The following is a 20,434-nucleotide window of genomic DNA, read 5'->3' on the forward strand; positions in this document are numbered from 1 at the left end:
CACACAAGCTGCTTTTATATTCTTGTTGTTTTAAAGCGCCAGACATCTGCTTCAGCCTCTGTAACCAGGCATTCTGGATTTTCACTAAATGAAGAAACAAACTGAAAAATCTCCACTACAATTAGATCATCTTGCTCACCACAAACACTTTATTAATTTATTAAAAGCTTTAAAAGTATGAATTTTATGTTTTACCTACTCAACAATAAACGCACAATGTTTTAATAAATGAATAGTCTTATTTTGTGCATTTTGCACATTTGCCATATTACAAAAGATGCATAAAACGTCCTAAATTTATTGCATTTTTACTTATTTATTATATTTTTGTCTGTTCTCTTGCTGTGTTTAATGAAAGAGTGCAGCCAGGTTTGCTTTTGAGTAAAAATCCCCGAATAGTTATGGTGCTTTTTACAATTAAAAGGCAAATACTTTATGTTTTACTCTACATTTAAACATTCAGTCGAAACTACAAAAGTGAAAATTGCACTCTACAAATAAAAGAAATAGCCACCTTTGTGGGTTGGCTACATTTCTCTTCCATTAGGGCCTGTTAGCATGCAGCAAGTCAGTGGGGCAAAGCCCTGCAAAGCAAGAGGGTGCAACCCGTTTTCTGCCCCAGCTCTTCCCAGTGAGCAAGTAGAAGCAAGTAAAGCAGCTGTTGTTTTCCCAGTGGTTTCGTCCCAGTCTCCACTCGACAGACGCTGTCCTGATATGTCCTTACTGGTCTGCTTAGTGGGAGCACACAACGTACTCTTCCTCAGAACCTTAAAACGTGAATCCATTGTATTAAAATGCTTTCATTTGTACACAACCTTGTGTAATTATGAAAACAGGTATTGTGTTTGGACTTGTTGAAATAATCCTAATAACAGTCATGAACTTTGCCTTGCTTAAGATACAGAGGAGAGAGCAAGGCCTGGTTCCAGAAGGTCCAGATTAGCACTTTTATATATCAGTTACTGAAAGAGGAAGATAGTCAAGTCCTTTGTCATTTCATGGCCAAATTTTCATTTATTTTTTGACTGAAATGTTAGTAAAAAAAAAAAAATCTGAGCAATTTTTCAAACAAGCAGTGAGTTTGGGAAGGAAATTTATTTAAAAAACAATCGCTAAACAATTTGTTTATCCTTTTTTCGGTAAGCATTTCTAAAGTAAAAAAAAAATCTGAATTTTCAAAAGGAAATTAAAGTCCAATTTGATGCTTAAACAACCATTTGTTTGTTGCAGCTGCTTGAATCTGATTACCATCAGAGATGACTGTCAGTGCATCTAATTGATCTAAAGGTTGTGACTTATGTTCTCTGAAAACAATTTCATTTGGGTTCTGGAAACCATACAAATGTTTCTTTCATCAAAACAAGCCAGGACTGACCCAAGTGGATACGATTCAACCGGGCAGAGAAAATCACATGTGGCAGGTCAACAGTGGATATCACAGGAAAAGAAGAGCTCCAAAGGAACCTTCTTTGTTTAGCTTTTTTTCTTCAAAACATCACATGACTGTCAGCTTGTTTTTTACTGTAAAATACTCTCTATAACTATAGTTAGGTTTAGTGCATGCCGTCACCATTGTGGGGAGGTTTTGCCCAAGTTTGTTTTGGATGTAGAGGTTTAAGGTGTTGGCTCTGGTTTAAATTCTTCCCCACCTACAAGACGGGGTAAAGTTTAAAGCACGCTACTGTCTAAATATAATTATATGTTGCAGGTGAAAGCTCCTCCTGCGTGTTTTGGTCAGTGCGCTGATCACTGGTCACACCCAACTGTACAATGTTTCTCTAAATTTGTCTGAAGAAGGAGTAGTCTGAGCATATGGTTTAAGATTTTAAATACACATACAAAAACAACTTTGGTGAAAGCTGAGAAGGAAAGATTTAAAAGTTTACAACACAAGAGCGTTTAAATGCCACATATAATCGTTTTACAACTTTTCTTTTTCACTGAAGACAAATTTAGTGTTTGCAAGGTCTCCAGGTCGAATTTGAATTTAGAAAATTAAGATGTATATGGTTTGTCCAGTCTGGAGAACGAGATCAAGGCAAATTTAAGCAGTAGCTTAGAAATCTAACAAACCGACATCCTACCCAGAGATTTAAAAGTGTGGACATAGTGAGAAATGAAAAATGATGAAAAATAATTCAAAACATTAACAAATGTGCTTTGTTTCAGATGTAATTTCTGCTCCCATTCTGACTAGCATTTTTTCTGATGCCCCAAGCATCTCTCACTGTAATGCTTTATGTCTGGGAGCTGTGTGATGTTTATGCAAGTCTCACATTTCTCCATTAATTCAGTACACATACACCTGAGGGCTTAAATGCACTATAGCAAAGTAGCTATCAAAACATTATTCTTTCACACTAGTCAAACTCTATAAGTCAAATTTCCCCTTCCTTCATTTGGCTCAGACACGGGAAATAAACGATGCTGCTGGATTATACCTAATGTTTGGTGAAATAAAGATCTTTATCACTTAATAAATATATAAATAACAGCTACATTTGCCTCCATGTTCTGCTTTTTACTCCTTCCTTGAGCGATCCATCTACCCAACACATAAATTTTGTAGTGAAAACAGCAGAAATCTATCCATTTAGCCAGACTGTTGTAGAGAACTGTTACGTCACAATCCATTTAAGATAGACCCTTTCTGTTTCAGTTCCTGTGCCTCAAAAAACTCCTATTGTTCCAGTGACCACTAAATATTTATATGCATTTTGTAATTTGGAGATTTTGAGGTTCTCTGGCTCTAAAATATTATAGTCATCCATAAAGATATGACAAATAGCAACATAAATTTCTAGTTCTTTAGTTTTTACATACTCTGCCTTCAGTGAGTAAGGGTCTTTTCTGTGGCCTTTAGTTCTTTTATTAATTCTGTGGCCATATTTCTTTTGCCTAAAAGTAACTCTCCAGCAAAAACCAACAAGTGTTGGTGTCTGAGTCAGACTAGTGCAGCTGCTTTAATCCAAATAGGATAACCTAAAAATAGTGCTTTTTAAGTATAAAAGCTTTTTAATAAGTATCTTCATTTAGATTTGTTCAAGCTTTTTATATTATAAAGGTTACATTTAACAACATAAACATGTCCAGTGACTGAACGGTCAATCATTACGCACTGTTATGAGTTATAATAATACAGTTTAAGACAGAAACTTTTACCTGCATAAAAACTGACTGAACTTTGAACACAGCTTTCCTAAAAGAACCAACTGCTGGGAATCCATATAAAAACTGAACTTGGTATCTGTTTGGGTCTATGGCTTTTGTGATCTTCAGTTCCACTTTCGTGTTAAGTTTATATAATGTTTTCTATACATTTGGAATCGTTTTGCTTCCTGTTTCGATTAGCTGCACAAGCCAGAAATAAGATAAATGTCTCTTTTTATTCAATGTATGTAAACTTCTGTAAACTGTATACATGTGTAACTTTAACAATAATATTGTTTTACCATAATTATTTAAACTGTCACCGTGTTGTGACAGTATATTAGACAGACAATCAACAGAAAAAATGTTTATCCGCCATCATCAGTGGTTAAGCTAATTAGCCTTAGCATTCCTGGCAGGCTTGTTGGAGTGAGCCAACTGTAACAAAGAGCTAGCAGGGAGGGGTAAGAGTGATTAACAGTGCTAAAACCCTCCTCCTGATTTAACTACTAGACTTTTTATTAAATAAAAGAGTATCAAATAATTATTCAAAATACACTCAGTGGGCAAGACAATTCTACAGTGGCCAAGTGGACGTGTAATATGAGAAGCAGTATACTCGCAAATAGGAGAGGCAAAGACGTACAACTTAAACACAATTTAAAATCAGTTTTTAAGCATTTTGAATCAATATGGAATAGGACTAGGAATTGTGATTCTTTTTGGATTTGTCTTTCTTTTCCTGCACCACTACCAGTCAGTGGCGAAGCCAAAGAGAAGCCAAGGCTACTTTTATACACTTTCTTTTCTCTACTCCACTCACATTTATCACCCCCCCATTTGGGTAGATTGCAATGATTCCAACTAGTGTGCAGGAATTATAAGGGCCCAGTGCCACCCTTTGCCCCCTCTTGCTCCGCCCATGCTAGCAATTAGTACTGGGAGAAGGCGGAGGAGCTCATGTTTTTTTTTTTTATCATTATATCGCGGCATAATAATAACATTAACAAAAACAAACACATTTATTGTAAAAGTTACATATTTCAGCTTTAAACTCTCCGTAAAAATGTTGGAATGTTTGTCACAAATCGTGAAAAAGTTAAAAAATAAAATAAAATAAAATAGTTGCAATAGTTTTTCCAAGACAACAAACCGGATCAGAGATGCAGAGACAGAAGCTCATCCCACAGAGAGCTGGTAAAAAGTTGACAGTCTGGCCGTGCCCTGCCTCTCCGCTGTTGTTTTGCAGATGTTCATTAGCATGTAGCTAACCCCCTCCGGCTAGCAGCTCCGCCTCCTGCGCGGTGATTGGCCGGGCTGTTACTGGAGCTGTCAGCTCTGCTCCGGGAAGCTTTGCTCTCCTCAGTCCAGGCTGCAGCTTCAGACAGGCGGAACCGGGGGCCAGCGGCAGAAGCGCTCCCTTTTGTTAGCAGCTCCAACCGGATCCATGCAGGACGGCGCCGTTTTTGGAAAATGATCATCTGTACGAGTAAAATGGAGTACCCCCTAATATCGCAGTGCAAGCGGGTCCAGAATCAGGTAAGGCTGGGATTACACGTATAAGCCTGGGAAGTCAAAACCGTTCATTCATTTGTCTCTCTGTCAAGAAAACGGCTCCACTCTTTACAGGCGCTTAAAACAAAGCCTCAATTTTCTTTTAATCGGTAATTACATATTCTCGTTGCTGTCAGTTGAACTGGAGGTTAGTTTGGTTAATTTGTTTTCAGATAGGAAACTTTGAAACAAAGTGTAAGACTAGACGCTGAAGTTGGCCTTCGATTTGGAACTTGTGTAAAGGGCTATTCCGCATCTTTAAGGATAATCTGATCTTTGACTATCTCCAGATAAAAATCTAACATACGTATCACTGTGAAACCTACGTTAATTACACAGCCTTCAAAAACAGTTTATAATTCATGGCGCTGTTTTTGGTCTTTACAAAGCCCAAAAAGGGCTACTTCATGTTTTTTTGTTTTAGTTTTAGCACCTCATTAAGTTGTGAAAGCCTCAACTGTCAGGAAGGTTAAACCAGGACTGACATTTGTCACTCTGGCTACAAGTTGCTCAGGGTTTCATACAGTTTTAATTTGTGAATCCCTTATTTTACCACTCAAAACACAAACAAGGCCATTTAAAGCTATTTATAAGTAAGCCCATCTATAAGACAGAAACCACAATGGTTATGACGAGTCAAACCTAGAAAGGATTATGCTACAAGGATGAACCCGTTTTAAAAACACAGTTGTGATGTTGTGAAATACGTATTATGAATGTGAGACCATAAGAAAGTATGATTAAATGGATTATAAAAACCACAATAAACAGACAAAACACTGATCGGAGACTATTTAGGACACGTTTTAATAATCATAAAACCTTCGTTCTATAAGTGAAACAACAAAAAGGGCCATTTGAAAGCTTTTTTTTTTTTTTTCCAAGTTGCAGCATTAGGGCCAAATTAGATTCGGTCAACCATTAAAACCAAAGTAGTTAGACAGTCAAACCTTAAAGTATTCTATACTGAACAGAGCTTTAAAAACACCAATTGTAATATGCAAAATTATTCTATTAGCCAAATTTTAAAAATATCAATGCTTTTATAACATTAAGCTCAAAATAACTAGGCAAATCAGACAGAGGATTAATTATTCTTCATTGTTCAACTGCCTTCAAATCTCAATTTGATGTGTGAAATCTTTATTATATTTTTTGACATACATGAGGGCTACTTTGATGAGGTTTTATGTGCCTAAGTGTGTAATATGCTGTATCTAGACTGGTCGAACCTGAACACAATTATTCTTTGTGATTCACAAAACTATTTTGCTATTACTGGCTCTTCAAAAACATAACATTTTTAAGTTGTTTTTTGTTTTTTTTGGCATTTTAACGAATGTACATGAGGTTCGGCTTGAAAATGTTATTCTGTATTAAATTTACATTTCTTACGACTAGTCTGGCTACTTAAGTTGATGTACGTATAAAAAACTGCTTCAAGTTTTAATTTTTTGTGTTCTTACAAGCAAAATTTAAGTTTCTCATATCACAGACTGTATTTTAAAGAGTCTTCATGCGATGTTTAGTAATTCAGTTCAGGTTTGATCAGTTTAAATACCTTAAAATGAAATTATAACTCATTTTTAAAAAGTACTCTTGAGAAAGCTGCGAAATGGCCTTTTACTGTCATTCCGAATCGGAACCCAACTTCAGCGCAGTAACGTTAACTGTAGCGGCTGTAGTTTGCTAGCGCTAGCAAGCGAAAATAGGCGAACCGAACTTGTAACGTTAACATCTATCGCTCGGGAAATGGGTCAGAAACTCAGATTAAACACTTCAAGTGACCAGATGATTTTTATTTGGTTTATTTCTGGCTCACTCACCATTCAAGTGTTTTTTCATCACCAGCCGTTAAAATGTCACGTAAAGCTCGAGCCATCTGCGTTGAAACGTTAACTCGGAGAGTTGATCTAAAAACGGCCGTTTCTATAGAAGAGAAAACAAGTGTGAGATGTTGGGAGGTTAGTTTCGATGTGGCCGGACAAAGACAGAAACGTCTCCACTACTGTACCGTTTTCTATTTTTTTTTTTCCCTCAGTGTCATTTTAAAATAAGAGGCCGAGTATATTTTTAATTTTATCGCGCCGGAGATAAACGAGAAACGGCTGGGGACGTTTATGTGGATGAAGCTGCAGGTGAAGGTGACATCATCTGAGGGTTTGAGGAGGAAAAAAGGTGTTTCAGTGTGGTGTGAAGTAATGCAGTGCCATTTAATTACTGCTGTTTTAAATGCATGAACAAAATAAGGTGATAATTGTGTTAAACCACGTTAACAGACAGATTTCTCAGCTTTAAGGCAGCTCTTGTGCGCGTCCTTATTGTGCTGTATTTTCGCCTGAACTGGACTGCCAATCAAACTTGTTTTTCTCCTCTTAGTGTTGTTTTCCGCTTTGCAACAGAAAGGGGGCGCTGTGCCGAACGCAGTCCAACAAAGACATGTTTTGCTGCAGATTGTGGAGCAAAACATGTCTTGTACAGAAATGGAATAAAACAGACAGCAATGTGAGCTGCAGTTCTGGTTTCATTTCAAGCATGTGCCACTTTTTCTCCACTTTCCTTTGTCTTCACAGTTCCTCAAAGCTGATGACACATCATTTCATATTTCATTTTTAAAGAGCTTCTTGTTGAGGAATAAACTTCAATAAATGTAGCCTGTTATCAGTGAAATCTCCCTTGCTCTACCTGCCTACCTTGTTTACAGTCAGATCTAATCACTCACTGATGAATGTGGGTTTATTTAGTTCTTTGTTTCTCCTGGCAGTACTGCTTCAAACCCCCCTCCTCCTCTTGCTCTGTGCAAACTGCTCTGGGCTGCAGCTGGGTTGTTTTGCATTACTCCTTGAGTTCAGGTTGCAGAGCCAAAATCTGTCCAGAGTGCTTGTTTCCGGCAAGGAGGAAAGGGGGTGTTGATGTTTTCTGATAAGGATGGACCATCTCTCCAGGATCAGTCAGAATGCAGATTGAATGTCCCTCTCTTGTGTCTGCATCACTCACTCTTAGAAAGAAAGCTTGCATCATTCCTCCACTTCTTTGTGTGTCATCTTGGACCCTTGCTCCACTTCATATTGCAGCTTGCACAGTGCTGCTGTTTTTCTGCCAGCGATCAAAGCCTGTCTTTGTCTGCATTTACCTATCCTGCCCTCAGTGACGTCACCCATGTTTTTTATTTCTCTGCTGCCTCATGCAACCTCTCCGATCAACACACAGTTTCATTAAAAAAAGAAGTATCAGCCCCCTCACAGAATAAGTTTATTTGCACACTTCTAAATGTTTAAGATCACCAAACATAACCAAAAGGTATTCAAATGTTAGTTTGTAAATTGTCCACTTTGTTAAACCAATAATTAATTGTGATTATCCACATTTTTGGTCTGACTACTGCCACACATAGACATTTAATTATATATAAAACCTGTCTAATTTTATAAAGTAGGTCATTATATACACGTGAAGAGAACATGCAAATTCACAAGTTCTCAAAAGAATGCAACAAATCCTTATCAGTGCAGACTTTACTTACCTCTGATATTAGCAGTGAAACATGGTGGTGGCAGTCTGATGATCTGGGGTTGCTTCGCTGCGTTAGGGCAGGGATGCCTCGCCTTAAGTATGTTAATCACAGGTCTTAAATTTTGTGGTGGCTAGGCCTGTCGCGGTAAGCAATAAATCAACGAATTAATTAATCACATGATAAATTTAAAAAAGCTCAATAATTTCCATTTGCTTGACTTGTTTTTTTCCTTGTACCAAAAACTGGATGACAAAAGTTTTCAGGCTGGTCCTTTTGCCTCCACTAGCTTGTTTCCTAAGTAAAATAAACATTTAATTTGATTTAAATTTTACATATTGACTCAGGTTATCTTTTAACCTGTTTGATTTGAAACATTTGTGACAGGAAATCTAGAAGGCGACCTACTTTTTTCTCAGCTCTGTGCTGATGACCTCTTCAGAGTTTGGAAACTTTTTAAGTCTGTTGTGATCTGAGTATTTTAAACACTTTATTATTCTGACTAAATCACAACAGATATTTAGGTTTGGTAACCAGAGTGTGTTTTTTAACACACACAGGTGTCTAGATGATTTCTCCTTGTTGTTTTATGCACCCTCCCACACATGGTTCTCACTTCTTCTTTTTTTTCTTTTCTTATGTGGGTGTAATTTTTTTTTTTCAAGTAGGTAGGCAGGCAGTAAGGAATGCTTTATCAAAATGTCTGGCTTGTTTTCATCCAGTAAAGATCAAAATTGTCTTTTTAAAACTCATTTTAAACACAGTAAGAATGACTTTCATGAAAGCTTTTCCCAAATGGATGACTGCATCTTTCATTTTGCTGCTGTCAGCAGACAGATGTTGTTTAAGAAGTAGGATGTGTCATTTCCTGCTTTGTGAATGCTCAACTTTACTGTAGTTCCTGTTTCTGAAGGACTTCTCTGTCAGACTTTGTCCAGACATGTTAGAAATTACAAAAAACCCCTCCAATTTCCTAATCAATTACGTGGGACGCCAGTGATGACAAAGACAATCTCCTCACTTGGTGAAAGACCAACTTTTGACACTTGTGTTGTTAAATCAGATTTCAAAATCACATCCATGGACTCTTGTAATTAGAGGATTTGTTGCTTAAACTGTTTTAGTTTTTTTTCTTTTAACAACTACACTAACACATTTTGAGTAGATCTCTGCTACTTTTAGTTGAAAGTTATTGTACATAAATTTATGAGACCATTGCCAACAGCGGCTACTTCCTTGGCTATTCTGTAGCCAGATATTGATCAGATTAATGTTTGGCTGGCACTGGCAAATGAGAAAGAGACTACTCATGTGCATAGGATTGGAGAGGCTAACAACTAGCATGTTGATGCTGGTGGCTACCCACTGGTTTTTCTGACTTCCTGTTTCATTTTATGATTGATTTCACAGGGATAGTGTGTAAACGCATTCATCTATACAAAAGCAAGAGGTGCTTTACACCAGAGTTAGCGTAACAGCAGTGGCATCCGGTTGTTGATCACATGACTTGTGTGATGCGAAAAAAGTGTTTTCATTGCAGGTTTGCAAAAAACACTAAGTTCAAAAAACACCTCATCCTGGAGCAAAAACTTTATCAACATTTTTTTTTTAATTTGCATTTCCTTTAACTGAATTTAATTTGTCATTCAAATTTGCACAATTTTATAGTTAATGGAAACACAGCTATTGAGTCAAAATGTGAAAGCCATGGATTATTTTCCTTTTACTGAAGAATTATGCTCCATTTTGTGTAAATCTATAACTTAAAATCCCAATAAAAGACACTGATGTGACAAAACATTGAAAGATCTCAGAGGCAGAATAGTTTCGCAAGCCACTGTGAATTCTGCCAGAAAATTTCTCAATCAGCCGCTTCATGTATCATTTACCCTAAAAATGGAAGTGTGATCACTCAACATCGCAATCTGAGCCCATTCTACCATGAGGAGGAATAAAAATAGGCCCGTGCCTCCCGACATGTTAGGTCCTTGAGAAATGAGGCGTGTTTTCTGCAGCGCAGGCCTCTGAAATGCTGCTTGGTGCAACACTGCTTCTTTCAGGGATCCGGCCAGCTAGCGCTCCATGGAGCAGTAACCTAGATTCAGCAACTAGGCATGCTAATCAGTAGCGCTTGTGTTCGAGGAGTAACACCCGTGTGAATGAGCTCTTATAGGCCTTTGATTGGCAGCCACCTGTGCTCTCCACATTCTCCTCCTCCACTATTTCTTGTGGGCGCCGACAGCCTGGAGAAGGTCAGGGTCTGTGCCTCAGCATGTTTCATTTAACTCCAAACCCCCCCTTGGTTACTTTGCTTTGTATGAAACTATAAGAATAAAGTGTCGTTCATAAGGATCGAGCTGTTTAGAGCGTCCTTTAGAACTATTTGGGTCATGAGGTGGAGCTTACTGCAGGATCAGGCAGGAACCATCATCCCCTGCAAGGAGAAGTGAAATACCACATGGAGCTTTGAGCCAGATAAACATGCTGCTGAATACTAAAGAGCCATACGGGGCTTAGGTGCAAAAACAAGCTCTGCTACTCTCTGTTCGCACCGGTCGTCCTACAAGCAGAGCTGTGAAAAAGTATTTGCCCCGTTTCTCCACACTTGGTATCATATCAGACTATTTTTATATCAGGCAAAGATAATATGAGTAAATAAAGTACAGTTTTTAATTTGCTTAATTTATTAAGCCATCGGAAACCTTGGATGAAAAAGTAATCACCCCATACGTCTGAACCAGAAGTGATCTGTGCCACTGAACCGCCATCTTGGTAGGCAAGCGGAAAGCATAGATGAACCGTAGCTAGGAGACCAACAACAAAGAGTGCTCAAAAATTGTAATCAAGTAATAGATGTAATGTACTTATATTGTTTATAAGTTAGATAGGAATGAGGTGAGAGCTAATTCTAAGCTTGTGGCTTGTTTGTTGTTATCATAGCAACTGTCATGAGAGTTAGTTACTGATACCTACCAAGATGGCTGCCAGCTACAAAGTTCTCGGAAGTGTGACGTTAAATGAGAACTATGGTAGCCTCTAACCGTCAACACAGAAACGTTTTTTTATGAAACAGGAAAGTTTTTAACTGTTTTCCCCTCCACCCATAGAGAAATAACATTTTAGGAGACCCAAAATGCTTCTTTTATTCTTGCTAACAAGGGTAGGTTGGTTTTGCTAGCTTTTTTTCCTTAATAAATTAAATTGCAGATTTTTTTATTTATTTACTCAGGTAGTGTTTCTCTGGTTTAATCGTGACGATCAAAGGTTAAACAGGCCGTCAGATCCAGATAAAGTTGTAAAGTTTCTACATTTGAAGTTGAAGTGAACCCGTTTGATCTGTTCAGAGGAACTGGATCTGTGGCTCCTGAACACCTTTTCCTAGAAGCCGTTATATTATGTAGAGAGAAGAAAAACAAGCTTATAAATGTCTACCGGTGAGGACCGGCCAGCCTCCTGCTTTACATAGGTCTGTTTCTGTTGGCCCCGGGCCCGTCAGTGCAGTCGCTCCCATGTTTGAGTCTTTGGCCTCCTCCACGTCTTCGATCCTCGCCGAACTTCCCTCTTTCAGGCCTCCTCCGCTCAGTTTTCATATTAGTTTCTTCATCTTCGCTTCCTCAGTGTAAAGCCCCTTTTCAAACGGCATTTTTTGTGCTTCTCTTACTTTCAGCTTTCAAATAAACAAGTTAATCCAGCGTCTCGACTTCATTAGATAAACATCAAACGAGCCTAAGAAGCCCCTCTCACTCGTGAACACAATCTGACTTTGCGTCTGTTGAGATGTTGTTTGGGTGCTTGTTGAATTTCTAGGAAAAAGAAAGCCAGGAATGCGTTAACTCTCCCGTGGCACCGCCGCTCTTCTTCCAAAACGGCCCCTCTTCCTCTGATTTAAGGTGTGGAACATGACTCTGGTCCAAAGCGCAGCCTGAGCCTGCCATCACATGGTGCTGGACGCTCCAACTTCATCTCGAGCCAAGAAGTTCCTGGCTATAAATCAAAGGGCCGTAATGGCTGTGAAGGGAGGACGGCGCTGTGCTGCTCATGTTTACGTCTGTTCATTGTATTTAGAGGAAGCGCTTATGGATGCCTTTTGATTCTCATAGTATTGGTGGGCATTTATCGTATCGTTCAGCATTTATCATGAAAAGTTTCTTATCGTTGCCATGATACATTTTGGATATTGATGGTAAATAAAAAAACAAAACTGAGGGTATTATGAAAAATGTTATTTTTGCTGATTTCTGCACTGTTTGTTCCATGGGAACATCAATAAATGTCAGAAAATTAGAAAATATTATTAAATACACTCATTATGTGCAGTTTAGTGATATAAATCACAATTTATGAAGGGGCAGTATCATGTAAAATCAACTGTTTAGAGCTTTTACGTTATGTTATAATGGTATTTCCTGGAGTGTTGCTTTGATTCTTCCATGCATGTTTTAGAAATCCTTTAATCTCCATGGAAACCATTCAGCTGTGCAAAACGCCTAGGTGGCCTTAGCTCCGCCTTTGAGACGCAGCTCCTCTGAGCTGCAGCTTCCAAGTTTCCCCCACTCAGCTCCTTCAGACTAGCCAGCAGCAATTAGCAAAGGTCTTGTGGAGCTGCACATCAACTGAGCTACTTCTCAGTGAAACGCTGGTAAAAACGCCGTTAAAGGGTTAATAGAGGAGCCATGTTGTGATGACTTCCTGAAGGCGGAGTTTCAGAAAGAGCAGGAGTTTTTAAAAAGACAGAGGCCGACAAGGCGTTAAATTAGGAACTTAAATTCATTTCAAGTAACATACAGTATATACAGTGTATATATATATATATATATATATATATATATATATATATATATATATACTGCTCAAAAAAATAAAGGGAACACTTAAACAGGTGTTTCACACTTAAAGTGTTCCCTTTATTTTTTTGAGCAGTATATATACGTATATATATATATATATATATATATATATATATATATATATATATATAATATTCAGTTCTTATAATAACTGAATTTATAAATAGCTTTATTTATCACAATCTTTATCGTTATTAAAATAATGTCAGTCCATATCGCACACTCCCGTCTCCTAACTTCGATTCTCTGAATTATTCTGACTTAACAGTGAGAAAAGCAGATCCTCCTGATTGGATTTTGTTTCATAGTTACTTCCTCGGCCTCGTTTTTCTGTTACAATGGGTGGAACGTCCTTTGTTCCACCGTTTCCCTGCCACAAACCAACCTGTCGTCTGTTTGTTCTGGTTTGTGCAGGGGATGGTGAACGGTGAGAAGGAGCGCGTGTCCTTGCTGTTTATGAAGACACTGGTCAGCAGGGGGAGCGTGGACGCCGTGTCGCAGCAGATGGCGTCCCACCCCCAGTATCTGGAGAGCTTCCTGCGCACACAGCACTACATCCTGCACATGGACGGCCCCCTGCCGCTGCCGTACCGCCATTACATCGCCATCATGGTGGGTGACCTGGCTGCTGACGCTGGAAGTGCTCCGCTTCAGCTGCTCCGTTCTTTTAAAACTTCCCCTCTGAACGTTCCTCTGCAGGCGGCGGCCCGTTATCACTGCAGCTACCTGGTGTGCCTGCACTCGGCCCAGTTCCTGAGGGCCGGCGGGGACCCGCTGTGGTTGCAGAGTCTGGAAGCGGCTCCACCTCGTCTTCGCCTGCTTGACCACATAAACAAGGTGCTGGCTCACCAGCCCTGGCTCGCTGCCGGCTCCCACATCCAGGTACGCAGAGTTTATTCAGGGCCCTTTGGTCTGACAGCTACACTAAGCTAAGCTAACTTAAACTTAAATCCATCGTCTGGAGTGAAAACACTGAGACACAAGAAGCTCATGGTAGCTCTGGAGGAGCTGCAGAGATAATCTGTTAGTGTACACTTTTTTTCTCCAGGAAGAAGAAATGAACTGTTGAATAAAAGTTCAATTTAAAGTTGCAGTGTGTAACTTTTACAACAATATGATTTTTACATGTTTGTTAAAACTTTTTAACATGTTGTGACAGTTTAACATGAGACAGATAATCTGTGAAAAGATCAAACTCCTCCAGCTACGACTCACTCCCGGTCAAAAACAACCGAGCCAGGAGGAGGATCTTAGCGCTGTCAGTCATGTTTATGTATGCGCTGCTGGATGTGTCGATGGTGAAAAAACATCTTACTGTTCCAGGAAAACCTTTTATCCACTGTTATCAGTGGACATGCTAACTAGCCTTAATTATTTTTAATAATTCCTTTATTAATTTTCACTCCAATAATGCAGACCCGTTCAATAAACTCAAATACTTTTAGAAGTCCATTTATTTCATTAAGTCCATCACATTATATATAGATTTATTACCTTTATTTCTCCTAATTATGATAATTTTCTGCTGACAAATAATAAAAACAACATTTAAAATCTAAATATTTCATCAGATCGTGTTTGCTTAATAAAAAGTATGTTTAATACCTCCTTAAAGGTTGTTACTTTCAAATGGTACCTTTTTAATCTCTGTATTAATGTATTAAACATGTTTTTTTTCCCTTCCAGCCAGTCAGATTAATCAGAGCGGTGCGCTAAGCGTCTTGTTTTTCTTCTGTGTTGTCTCCAGTCGCTGCTGAAGGCCGGTGAGCAGTGCTGGTCGCTGGCCGAACTGGTTCAGGCCGTGGTCATCCTGGCCCACTGCCACTCGCTCTGCAGCTTCGTCTTCGGCTGCGACACGGACTCGGACCTCGCCCACCTCGCCAAATCTCCCAACGGCACCCCGCCGACCTTCTGCCCCTTCGATGCTGCCAACGGCAACGCCAATGTGCCTCAGTCGCTCAGGCAACCCTCCGAACATATCACACGGCGACGGGTAAACCAACCAGCCTCCAGCCTGGAGACTCAAAATGTTCATTAAGGGCGTAATAAACAATTATTTTAGTAATCAAGTAATCTGTTAATTATTCTGATGATTAGCTGAGTAATCAAATAAGAAATCTGATCAAATAAAATATTGGTAAATAATGCCACAACAGCGGCATCAATATCGGCCCAAATTTTCATATCTGTTCATTCCTAATAATAAACTTTCTGTAGCTTAAAAATGTACCTGTAACAATTAATCAATTAATCACATAATAAATTAAAACAAACTCAATAATTTCCATTTCCATGATTTATAGTTTTCTCTCTTTTTCTACCAAACACTGGATGACAAAAGTCTTCAGTCTGGTTCTTCGGTCTCAACTGAAACTTTTTTTGAGGACGAGTTTGGTTATAGAGAATTCATAATTAATTTTAAATGTTTGGTTTATTTATTTTGGATATTTAAAATGTCTTCCAGTTCCAGTGTTAAATGTTCATTAGAAGTTTAAGTTTATTAATCTTTAAAAATGTGTTCTTGCGTTATTATCTGTTATTGTTATATTATTTGAAAATTGTGTCAAAACAACAATATTATTGTTTAATAACTTCTGGGGTAATTTATCCTTTGTTAAAATTTGTTATTAGATGAGGCCTAGTAACAGTAATAACTCATTTTCTAAGTCAACTTTCACAAAAGTTACACAAAAATCTGAAATTATGTCCAATTTCATAAGAAGAAATAATAAAGAAGCAGCAGTCTGACACTGTTTTAATAAAAAAAATGTACTCCAGTTTTTAGTTTATGTATTCAACTTTAATAATGAACTCTAGATATGTAAAATCATTTAAACTATTTAAATCCAAACTGTCGCAAATAAACATGAAGCAACTCATTTAAACACGAGAGCATCATGTTCAGCTGTAATCGTATGAAAGGAAAGACATATCTGAACTTTTATTGTTTTCTAACTGGTTTAAGCTGTTTGTAAATGAAAACACGAGACATGAAAACCTGGTTCATTTTTACCCTTTAACTATTTTATAATCCTGGCCAAAGGCTTTTTGTTCCTTAGCTAATAAATGTTTTTTTTTCTTTTTACATTCGGTCTCATTTGTGACATTACACATAAAATTAGATCATTTCTTATCACAGGACAAGATATGTTGTGTTTTGTTTTCTTGTAAATATGGAATAAGTATTTTTACCCTGTGTTCGTTTTCGTGCCAACAGTCTTTGGACTCGAGCTGCGACATGGTTTGCCTGAAGGAGAGGATCCAGAAGTCCCAGGAGGAGCAGGAGAAGAGAGAGGAGCGTCTCCTGCAGGCGCAGACTCTCCAGCAAACAGGTAGTAGAAATAAACAAACAACCAGTCAGAGCAGCTGTTTACACTCTGACGGCTCCAGGGTGTGAAATCTGAGCGAAAGCCACGGTCTCCCCTCCATTCCTGTCACCGACTCTCTTTTTTTAGATGTGGAAGACGAGGAGGAGATGCTGTGCTTCGCCGATCCGTCACGTTTCATCACAGACCCCGACTTCTGCTACCAGGAGTTCGCCCGGCGGGACGAGGATCACCTCCAGGTGCTCAGAGTTCAGGTGAGGCCAGGCGTCGGTAAACGAGAGCGGGTCAGCGCCGACGCTGGATGCAAACTTTGAGCCAGAATCTGTTTGATCAGTAATTCAGTGCCTTTCAATATTATGTATTTTTGGGGACGTCACAAATAAAAATCTGAAAATATCAAACCTTCTGTATCCCTAAAAACAATGAAGTGCATTCAATATTAGCTGTTTACCTTCTCATCTTCTATTATGGCTAAAATAATCATAATTAATCGATTATTGAGCTAATTGTCAACTAACTTACTAATTTAGTAATTAACATGAATATTCAGAATGTAAAAGAGACCAACAAACTCAGAGCAGAAATTAACCCAAATTTGTAAAAATAAAAATAAATATATATATATATATATATATATATATATATATATATATATATATATATATATATATATATATATATTATAATATTTAATATTAATAAATTGAATGAGAAAATCTTCTGTCACTTTAATTGTGAAGTAATTTTATTCCTCTAATTTATTCATAAATACAAATAATGGAAAACCTAAATACAATACTGCTTTTAAAAAACCGTCAGTCTGGTTTACGCCTTTATATCTCTTATTAAATATTTTTGGATGGTTTTCATCATTCAGTCTTCTGTAAATGAAAAACTAATCCACTACAGATACATTTGATGGATTTGTCTCATTATTTTTATTTTTAGGATTACTCCTGGGAAGTCCACGGCTTCTCCCTGATCAACAGATTGTACTCGGACATCGGTCACCTGCTGGATGACAGGTTCCGGAGCGTCACGTCGCTCCCGTCGCTGCACAGCTCCGACCTGAAGAGAGCCATCTGGAATTACATCCATTATGTGTTAGGAATACGGTAAGACCAGCAGCACGCCGAATTACAACTAAAACAAGAGCTGCTCCTGCTCATCTACTAGATAAACATCTGCCGACTTTTGTTCTCAGTTATGATGACTATGACTACGTGGAGGTGAACCAGCTGCTGGAGCGAGACCTGAAGCTGTACATCAAGGCTGTGGCTTGTTTTCCAGACGTCACTAAAACCCCGGTGTGTCCGCTGAGCTGGACTCTGCTGAAAGCCTCAGAACGGGTAAGATAGGATTTCACCGGCCCGTTACAGAAACCAGCATTTACAGGATCTGCCTGAAAAAAACAAAGTTAATTTGTACAAAGATTAAACTTTAGAAGCAGCTTTTCAAAGTCGACCAACAGGTTCTGTTTCTTTTGATTCTCTAAATTATTTCAGAGATTAATTTCTGACTGTAAAGTTTCCTTTTAGTTTCCACCCAAAATTGTACTCAAGTAAAAGTAGCACTACTTCAACTTTTGCTTACTTAAGTAAAAGTAAAAAGTAGCCGTTCAAGAAATTAGTCAAGTGAGAGTAGAAAAGTGGTTAAAAATTCAACTCAAGTGCTGAACTGATCAAAACATCAATTATTTGATATTTAAAAATTACATAATAAGACCAAATATGGACCAAAATATAAAGTTATGTGGAAAAAAATACCATAATTTCAAAATGCAGCAAAAATATTTTTTTATAAATATTTTTCTTTCAATGTAAAACTAAACTTTAACAAAAACTGCAGGTGTGTTCTTGCATTATCGCCTGAAAATGGTCTCAAAACGACAATATTATCAATTATCGGGACAATTTATGTCCAGCTGAATTTGATATGCTTACAGGCTTAGTTGAGGAGAAGCTTTGTCTCTTACTCTTCTTCTGCCCTCAGATACACGTCAACTTGCTGATCATGGAGGCCCGGCTGCAGGCGGAGCTTCTTTACGCAATGAGAGCCATCACACGGTATATGATCGCCTGAAGCGCTGGTTCCGCCGGCCCGCCGGTACAGAGAGACCCTGAGAGGACGAGGAACGTTGAACTGCAGGCAGCGGTGACGCGAGGCGGGAAGCGGCAGATTTAACGTGTTTATTATGCTCCTCCCCGCCACATCTCTCACCTTTCTCAGAAAACATCCTGCCTCTCTAAAGGTTACGTGCAATTATTAGTAGTTATTTTAAAATTTCCCTGTTGTCTTGTGTTCCAGTTGAGTCTGTGAGAAGCTGCTTGTTTGCAGCGTTGTGTTATCAGTTGCCAACACTCCTATTTTTTTCATTAGACAAGTCTCCTTTTGTATTAACTATGCTTTCCCAAAAAAGAAAAAAAAAAAATGTTTTTTGACGTACAAGGTGAATGAATGTTAATGGGAGATCAGGGGCTTGTTGTTGATTTATTTTTTGACAATCTTTGTCAATTTGAAGGATGTTTTTTGGACTGTGACGCTCCCTGACATTTCGTATTGATGCTGATCGAGAACAAACAGCCGTGACTGCTGGACGTTATCACATCACTATAGTTTCTTTTAATAAGCACTTTTTTAAACTTTATATATTTATAATGCAATGTAGCTCATCAATAGACATTAAGACAAAGTGTGTGGGTCCGACACCTTTCCTCTCCTCCTGTTTTTGCGTTTCCGCCCCAGGTTTCTGTAAAGGTACTCGATTTGAGATGTTTTTCTTTCTTCCTACTTGCGTTATGTGGAGCCAGAAGGAATTTAAAGATGGTGGACGTTTGCAAACAAACTCCTCTGAGAAGCTGAGCCACTCGGATCACGCCTAATATCGAATGTTATTGGCAGCACGTTACAGAAGAGTTTAGTGAAGGAAAATTTGTGTTTGAGTTGCATGTTTGGGCTTTTGCATTTGTACTTTTTCAAGTCTAATTAGGTTAAAACTCATCTAAATTTGAAAAGCAGAAAATGAGCAAACGTATCCTTTTTCAGTCTTTGTTTTCTTATTATTTTTACATTTTTCTGTAAATTTTTGGCGTTACTCCCTTTGTATTGTTCTGAGTGTGACTGTAGGACCTGCTCGTTGCGCTGCAACCTGAGTAGAAGTAGACGTTTCACAGACTGTAGTTAGACTTAGCAACGTGCAGAAGAAACAAGTGCATATCGACTTAAAACAAAGCAAAAGCGCTGTTATAACACAGGTGCCTTTAGGTTGGAAAAACTGGAGCGCTGCTCAAGAGGAGGGTTGTTACTGCTGGAGGCTGGACCCGGGCATCGATCGGCGGCAGAAACGAATGTTTCTTTTCCCCCCGCAAGATGGCCGGCGTCATTTCCGATGAATATTACGCCCATTTTTTTCACCTTCTGCAAAGTCCCAGCATCTCAGCAAGAGCCTTTGACACAGATGGATGTTAAAAAAAATGGACAGCTATATTTAAAACAAAAAGTACAAAAAAGAGAATAAGTGCAAAGACAAAAAACATTTTAAAAATGTAAACATGTTTTCTATAAAAAAATGTATCATCAAAATAAACCGTCTGTTGTCTTTCCTTAGAAACCAACTGCATACTTTCACTTTTCTCACATGGAGCTGAAAAAAATGTTTGCAGCTTCAGTTTTTATGTTGTAAGTTTGCGCTGAGTTCAAGTTCCACCATGTTTATCTCCAAGCAAACATGCTAATTTATCAGAGATATTGCTGCAACCAGATCAGCCACTTATCAAATCAAGGACTGGAGTTTCAGAGTTCCCAAGAAAGTCCAAAGAGTTCTTGCTCAAGGATAACAAGCAGGCAGGTGTGAGTCAAGAAGGCCACTTGAGGCCACTTATCTCCAAAAAAACACATCGAGGACGGATTGAGAGAAAGCAGCACCGAGACTGGCATAAAGCTTCGCTTTTCAGATCCATTTTAGCACCAGGGCAATTTAAAGGAACATACAACAAACAAGCAAATTGATAATCTGTTTATTATTAATCGATCCCAACTCTAAACTG

At 38.4% G+C, this 20,434-nt stretch overlaps 1 protein-coding gene across 1 annotated transcript; it reads left to right on the forward strand.

Annotated features, from left to right (window-relative positions):
- Positions 1-4,501: 4,501 nt before the first annotated feature.
- On the forward strand, positions 4,502-19,965 carry LOC102226559 (sestrin-3-like). Its single transcript, XM_005799480.3, has 9 exons — positions 4,502-4,689; positions 13,477-13,674; positions 13,762-13,944; positions 14,810-15,055; positions 16,280-16,394; positions 16,518-16,642; positions 17,337-17,503; positions 17,593-17,737; positions 18,381-19,965. The coding sequence occupies exons 1-9, from the start codon at positions 4,624-4,626 to the stop codon at positions 18,468-18,470; spliced, it is 1,335 nt and encodes a 444-aa protein (XP_005799537.1). The 5' UTR covers positions 4,502-4,623; the 3' UTR covers positions 18,471-19,965.
- The last annotated feature ends 469 nt before the right edge of the window (positions 19,966-20,434 follow it).

This window comes from Xiphophorus maculatus, chromosome 23 (assembly GCF_002775205.1).
Source record: "Xiphophorus maculatus strain JP 163 A chromosome 23, X_maculatus-5.0-male, whole genome shotgun sequence".
NCBI lineage: Eukaryota > Metazoa > Chordata > Actinopteri > Cyprinodontiformes > Poeciliidae > Xiphophorus > Xiphophorus maculatus.